The following is a 7971-nucleotide window of genomic DNA, read 5'->3' as shown; positions in this document are numbered from 1 at the left end:
GAATGGGAGAAGATATTCACAAATGACAGTACAGACAAAAGACTGATATCCAGGATCTATAAAGAACTCCTCAAACTCAACACACACAAAACAGATAATCATGTCAAAAAATGGGCAGACGACATGAACAGACACTTCTCCAATGAAGACTTAAAAATGGCTAACAGACACATGAAAAAATGTTCACCATCACTGGCAATCAGGGAGATTCAAATAAAAACCACATTGAGATACCACCTTACACCAGTTAGAATGGCAAAGATAGACAAGACAAGAATCAAATGTTCAAGAGGATGTGGAGAAAGGGTATCCTTTTACACTGGTGGTTGGAATGCAAGTTTGTAAAGCCACTTTGGAAAACAGTGTGGAGATTCCTTAAGAAATTAAAAACAGAGCTTCCCTATGACCCAGCAATTGTACTACTGGACATTTACCCCAAAGATATAGATGTAGTGAAATGAAGGGCCATATGCACCCCAATGTTCATAGGAGCAATTATTGTCCATAATAAGCCAAACTGTGGAATAAGCCAAGATGTCCTTCAGTAAGACAAATGGATAAAGAAGATGTCGTTAAGATATACAATGGAATATTACTCAGCCATCTGCAAGGATGAATACCCAACATTTGCATCAACATGGATGGACTTGGAGGAGGTTATTATAAGTGAAACAAGTGAAACAAGTGAAACAGAGTAAGACAATTATCATATGGTTTCACTTACCTGTGGAACATAAAGAATAGCATGGAGGAACTTAGGAGAAAGAAGGGGGAAATGAGGGTGGGGGAAATCAGAGGGTAAGATAAACCATGAGAGACTATGGATTCTGGGAACCAAACTGAGGGTTTTGGAGAGGAGGGAGTTGGAGGATGTGTGAGCCTGGGTGATGGGTATTAAGGAGGGCACATATTGCATGGAGCAAAGGGTTTTATACACAAGCAATGAATCATGGAACACTACATCAAAAACTAATGATGTACTCTATGGTGACTAACATAACATAATAAAAAATTATAAAAAATTAAGTTGTTATAATGGGTTAATAAGAAACAAGACATAAAGGTGACTGGGAAGTTCAGTCAGTTTAGCATCTGACTCTTGATTTTGGCTCCAGTCATGATCTTGGGATCATGGGATTGAGCCCTGTGTTAGGCTTCATGCTCAGCATGGTGTCTGCTTAAGATTCTCTCCTTCTTCCACTCCCCCCACTTGTGTGTGTGTTCCCTAAATAATAAAATAAATTTCAAAGAGGAAAAAAGAAACAGGAAGGAACATTTATTCTAAAAAGTGAGGGCATGGGGTGCCTGGGTGGCTCCGTTGTTAAGCATCTGCCTTCAGCTCAGGTCATGGTCCCAAGGCTCCGAGATTGAGCCTGCAATGAGCTCCCTGCTCAGCGGGAAGCCTACTTCTCCCTTTCACACTTTCCCTGCTTGTCTTCCCTCTCTCACTGTGTCTCTGTCAATTAAATAAATAAATTTTTTTTTAAAAAAGTGACAGCATTATGGAGCAGTGGTTCTCAAACAGGAGAGTGTATCAGAACAATACATGGCTTATGAAACCTACACTGCTGAGTTCTACCCCAAGGCTGATTTGTCAGACCTAAGGGAAGGTGGGTTAACAACATGCATTTCTAACAAGTGGGTTAACAACGTGCATTTCTAACAAGTTTTGCTGTGATGTTGATGCTTCTGTGCTGGAGAGCAGAGTTTAAGAAACAGAAACTAGAGAAATACCAAAGGTCTTGTTACTTATAGACCCCAAGCTCATGGTGGTAGGAACTATCTTTAAGGACACACAGGCCAAGTATAATATACTGTATGTTTTATTTTATACTTTCCTAATCATTAAACTCTAAACAGAAGTCTCACATAAACATAAAAAGAAGAAGAAGAGAAAAAAAATACCAACAGGATTAAATACTGGTTGCAGATAAAGGATGTACAAGAAAGCACTGTCCTGGGAAGGACTGCATTTGCAGGCACACCAGCAGAATGGCCCACAACGCTTGGACATGGTGAAGATGAACTTAAGCCACAGCTCAGTCCTGGGGCTTGGGCAGAGCAGGCATCTCATTCCTGCTTCTCCCCAAACCAGGTTGCATGGGCACAGAACAGTGCCAGCATATCTCCCATGTGTACTGGACATGTCTCTTCTTTTAGCATCTTCAGGCCAGAGTCCCCTGCTCTGTACACACACCTCTGCACTCATTTGCACTCATCAAGCACATGGGTGCACACTTATGTCCAGGAACATGTAGTCATATTCATATACTAACAATGCTTCTGATTTCACTCCTCCCTCACCTTTATAGGCTCAGGTTCCAACTCCAGAGTAAAGATGTGTGTTAGTGTCCTTTGCAGACTGACAAAGGACCACAGCAGAGTCAGAGTGTCAACCATCTTCCAGAAGGTGTCAACTGTCTTCCAGAAGACCCAGGCAGGGAGAAACTGTATGCTGTACCCTGCTTGTGTGAAGGAAAGTTCTACTGAGCAACTGACGCTGCCTGGGCTCATTATGGAGGTCCAGATGCTGGTTCTGAGAAACCATCCAGCCCTGCTTCACTTCTCAATAACCAGTTGATAAGAAAGCAGAGTGTCAGAAGGCCAGTCCCTAGGAGGTCCCCCAACCCTGTGAGATAGGGGATGCAGTGGTTGTCTGGATCCAGGGCCTGGTGCCACGTCAGCCGAACCATCACTTCTGCTAGGTACAGCAGAATTGTCACCTGGCATAAGAGCAAGCAGACACAAAAAATTACAACTAAGTCAGAAAGCCAAGTGTCACTAAGAAACACCAGCAAATTTCAAAGGCAGATACCAAGGTGGACATGTCCACTCCAAGGAGTCCCCTTTCTCCAGCTTTTCTTGGGGTCAATGCCCAGCTCTGAGCTCATGCAAAGGCAGGAAGTCTACCCCTACCCATACTTGCCTAGCCTCCTTCTCTGTGGTCAGGCCCTGTTCATGGCAAACTGAGGTGCTGGAAAGACCATCTTTGTTACAGCAGCTTGTTGTACTGTCTTTGGAAACTCAAGACATAGGCCTTATTGGGACTTCAATTTGGATTTGCTGAAGGTCCTTGTATAGGCAGCTTTGGACAATAAGCCTTTCCTGAAAGTGCCACAGGGTAGTGAGCACCGTCCTGGCCTTATTTCAGGGCTCCTCAGTCCCCTGTCCCAGGCACACTCCAGCCCCTTCCTTGCTCCTGCTCAAAACAGTGTCTCAGAGTGTCCCAGCCCACCATTCAGGATCAGAGATATGCTACAATTGCAAATGCCCTAACTCAGGGAGATTTGAACATGTCAGTACCTCATTGTAGCACTGCCCTCCTAGAATTGCCCTTCAGTGTCCACAGTTCTCTCTGCCAACAACCTGGGCCCACAAGGGACATCAGCCAGCTATTCTGGGCAGACAATCTGCTGAGTACCACCCAGAGGCAGGCACCAGCTTAATCTCTTTCATCATGTCCTTATCATCATTCAGCCCTGACTGAAGTCCATGCATGCCTTTTAGCAACACTCTAGCAGGGGGCTGGTCTCTGCCCACCCTTTCCGTGATGGATGGTGTGCATGGCCAGTTCCCCAGCTGGACCCACTCATCAACCTGCTTCACAGAAACTTGCTGCCACTTCAGGACAATCCTCTGATCCTCTGCTGAGGAGTGTGCAGTGTTCTATACGTGGTATGGAGTGTGTCCTGTGGGGGGGTGTACCCTATGAAGTGTGCAGTGTAGCATGTGCTGTGTGGAATGTGCAGGGGAAAGTGTGCAGTACAGATTGTGGAGTGGCCTCTCTGTCTGGATCCTGCCTTTGTGCTTGAACAAGTTGACTCTTGGAAGATGAGGGCTGTACCCAGCCATGTCCAGGAAACCCCAACCTTATCTCCCCCAGCATCATTCCCAGGACAGGGAGACAAATCTTGCTGGCTAACCAGTGAGTGCTGTTTTGATACTGCTATAATCATCCTTACCTGGATCAGGCTTGCTAGCAGATAGAACACCACAAAGATCTTACTGTTTGGAACCAAATGGCCTTCCACCAAGTAGATGATGTAGAAGAAAATCAGATGACCTGGAATCACCAGAAAGAGCAGGACTCGGGCTGATATGGAATTAACTTCTGGAAAAAAATAAAATCAAGGAGATTCTGTGACCTGATGGGTAGCAGAGGCCACCTTGGCATGTGGCAGTCTCCAGCGAGGCATCCACATTATTTATTTATTAGATGAGTGTTTGCTGAGCACCTACTATGTGGCAGGCATGTTCTTGTATATAGGGATATACTCCTGTCCCTTCCCTCATGGAACTGACATTTTAGGGAAGAGAAAAAAAATAAACAAAACCAGAATTGAGTAGCAGAAACAAACAAACAAGAAAAGTCATTTCAAACTGACCAGTGCTAGGATGAAAATAAGCCAGGATAATGTGGTAGAGAACAAAGTATATATTAGTAGGATGAATACTAGAGACTTAGAAGTCCTCCAGAGAGATGACATCTTGCCTGACATATGAATCCAGAGGAGAGGACTCTGGGCAGAGGCAGAGGAAAGAGAACATGCAAGGGGCTGAAAGTAGAGGAGAGCTCTGGAATGTGCATGAATGAAGGCTCAGCATGTGAAATTAGTAATCCAGGGGAGGCGGCACACTCATGGGGGGCCTCAGGCAGCCCCTTCTTCACGCTTTGCCTCAGGGATGCATTCAGCATATTCTCATTTTGCTTCCGTACTCTAAAAATTTGAGATTCTGCAAAAAGTGTGACTTCCGTGCCCCAACCACACACACTTTAAGAAACTGTACATGTGAATGCAACTGACTTTTCAAACAGAAACAGAGTTTCAATAAAAAGTCTCCATTCACCTCTGAGTTAATATAGTTCATAAACTAAGAAGAGGAGGAACAACCATACAGTTTAGAAGCTAAAAATGCTACCATAAAATAAGAGGTAGAGAGAGGGTGAGAGCACTCAAGAGCTCCAAAATCTATTATTCATGATGAAAAATTAAACATGGTATGAAAAGATTCTTTGAAAAAAAAAAGTAGAAACAAAAAAAATAATTGCTATTGGCAGCTGGCACTAAAATTCAAGAAAATCTGTAGAAACGCTACATAATAACAATTCAGTGAAATATTCAGATGCTACTACAGCTTCTAGGTGCCCTCCCCCACCCAGATCCATATGTTGTAAGTCTAACCCTCAATGTGATGGCATTTGGAGATGACTAAGTCATGAGGGTACAGCACTCATAAATGCCATTAACACTTGTAATCTTATTAAAAATACCTCAGACACTTCACCCCTTCTACTATGTGAAGACACAGTGAGAAGACAGATGTCTATGATCTAGGACATAGGCCATCACCAGACAAATTTGCTAGTGTCTTGACCTTGGTTCCACAAACCACAGCTATAAAAAATTAGTTTCTTGTGTTTATGACCCACCCATTCTATACTTCTTTTTTAGAAGCCTGAACCAAGATAGGTACAGAAATAATAGAGAAATAGAAATAGATTTTCTATACTTCAATGACAAATCAGAAAATACAATGGGAATTTTCCCTTCAAGACAAGATGGCTAGACATATTTCTTCCTATTCCTCTTACTACATACAACTAAAAAGGACCCTGGACATTACATATAAAACAAACATAAAATTTGAAAAGGTAGAGAGAAAATGTGGGCTGGCCAGGGAACTGGGCAACACATAAGTCAGTTCCCTGAGTTATTGTTTTGGTGTTTTGTGAGAGTTTTGCCTCATATATACCAGACCAAATGCTGGAGAAGTCAGCAACCCAGATATGTCAATGGGTACAGACAAAAAAAAAAAAAAAAAAAAAAAAAAAAAAAGACTCAACATAAAGCTTTCTCTGTCTAGCCAAAGGTCCAAAAAGAGGGACAGCCTAGCAAAACACAGGACAACTTTTCTATTCCAGCTGAACATCACAGGAAAAACTACAGCCCAATTTCCATCAACAAAGACCAAGTGGGGAGCCTGAACTTCTGACCAAATCTAGGTGGAATTTGGCACTCACCCTTTCTGGTTGAGGTGGGATAGAGAAGGCTGAGCGGAGAGTAAGTGGTACTCTGCCCATTGGTAATGAGCTCTCCACCCAACCATGTCTGTGAAGGCCATGTGGGCAGCAAAAATAAAGTATCCCTCTCTCTCAGCCAGGGTTGTGTCAAAGGAATGTGGACTCCTCCCCAGCCCATCAACAAAGAAGTACTCCTCTTCCCCCAGAGTCTGAACAAAGATGGTGGTGACGGTGGGGATGGGGGAGAAACCCAGGCTTCTAACCTCACCTGACAGTTAGGAAGTGATGTGTTCCCTTTCCTTCAGTAATGCAGTGTCAGAAAAGGTAGCTGAAAAAGACTTAAATGAGACCCAGAGTTTCACAATATACACCCCGAATGCCTGGGATTCGATCAGAAATCTCTTCTTACAAAAGAAAAAAAGGGAAGGAGGTGGAGAAGTAGGAGAAGCTGTTTCAACCTGTCCTCTAAAGTGAGCTATCTACTAGAACACTCTGAACACCCAAGAAATCAGCCTGAGATGTAGGATTATACATTTCTAGATCTCTATAGGTGCAGAAGACACCAATGGATGGGTAAAATGGAGTGGGAAAAATTGGACTGATATTGGAAGATAAACAGAAGGGGGAGGGAGCCACCAGAAGTGACTCACAGGAAAGTGATACCCTAATACAAGAGTGCCCTGTGATTGGGGACCAGCATTAACCTGGAGTCTGGTTAAAAGCACTCAAAATGATCAAGAGGTCTTAAGGGGCAACTGGTGGAATTGGGTGGTCATGGGCACAAGCTTAAGCCCACAGACCCAGGAGGGCCAATACCTGTGACCACCCGTGCCAGAGAGAAAGCAGCAAAGCCTCCAGGCCATGGTTCCTGAGCCTCTGGCAAGTGTGAGAGTCTGGGTGGATGCCAGGTGGTGCTCTCTAGACTTTTGCACACTGCATGTGCATTGCACAACCGGGCCTGAGCCATGCTCTACACCCTCCCCTGAGAGAGGTCCCTGCAGGTGCTAGCTGGTGGTCTCTAGGGCCTGAGAGAGTCTGAATGCTCCCAGCCCTGGTGGGCATGAAAATATCAGAGTCCATCTCTGGTTGGGATCTCTCTGGCGGTCTGGACCTGCCCAGACAGCAGCCCCCACAAAGGCAGTCACTGGAAGTGGGCTACATGGACTAATATCGCTCACTGTTTTAGTAGCACCAGGGTACAGAGACAAGCAGGAGCTCCTGCGGTCCCGCTCCCTGAGATGGTGGCTGGGGGCATGATCTGCCCATGGGAGGTGGCAGAGGGGGAGTCTGTGTGTTCTGGACCTCCCAGAGGGGAACAGATTGAGGCTTCTCTCTGAGACAGAGGTCTGGGTGCAGTTTGCTTTCCTATAAACCTCCCAAGACCTACCAAAAGCCACCAAGGAAAAACAAACAAACAAACAAACAGAAACCAAAAAACCTCCAGAGAACAAAAGCCTGAAAAACCAGTTTCCTCAAAAACCAGCCTCTTCATAGTGGGCAGGAGGATTCAACCCAAGCAAGACTGCCTGAAAAAAAAACCATGCGGCAGGCCCCTCCCCAGAAAGCCAGCCAAAAAAATGAGAGGACAGCTACCACAGTGTCCCCATAAAACTGTAAAACCCTAATATCAGGAATAAAGAAGATACTAAGCTCCCGGTATTTCCCTAAAAACCTGTATATTTCATAGATACAACTTTTATTTTTAATTCGTCCCCACTACTCTCATTCCTTTAATTGTTTTTATTGTTTTAATCTATTTGCCATCATGAGAGGCTCAATACAACAAATTCCATAATACCTTTTTTCCCATTCAAAATGATTTTATTGTAAAATTAAATATTAAATTTTCTAACATGTATATCCAAGTAAAAAATTATACTCATTAATTTGAGTAGGATCGTGTTTTGCTAAAAATCCTCTCATGCTGTCAGAAGGATGTGATGGCCATT

At 44.0% G+C, this 7971-nt stretch overlaps 1 protein-coding gene across 1 annotated transcript in view; it reads right to left on the bottom strand.

The window, feature by feature from the left end:
* Window positions 1-1805: 1805 nt before the first annotated feature.
* Window positions 1806-7971, bottom strand: part of SLC41A3 (solute carrier family 41 member 3) — a 59950-nt gene continuing 53784 nt past the window's right edge. The window contains exons 8-9 of the mRNA XM_059388305.1: window positions 3963-4111; window positions 1806-2723 (exon numbers count right to left, since the gene is read on the bottom strand). Coding sequence (XP_059244288.1) covers window positions 2514-2723; window positions 3963-4111 — 359 coding nt within the window. The 3' untranslated portion in view covers window positions 1806-2513. The remainder of the gene's footprint in view (window positions 2724-3962; window positions 4112-7971) is intronic.

This window comes from Mustela nigripes, chromosome 2 (assembly GCF_022355385.1).
Source record: "Mustela nigripes isolate SB6536 chromosome 2, MUSNIG.SB6536, whole genome shotgun sequence".
Lineage (NCBI taxonomy): Eukaryota > Metazoa > Chordata > Mammalia > Carnivora > Mustelidae > Mustela > Mustela nigripes.
Note: the sequence above shows the minus strand (reverse complement) of the source record. Positions and strands in the feature narration are given on the sequence as shown.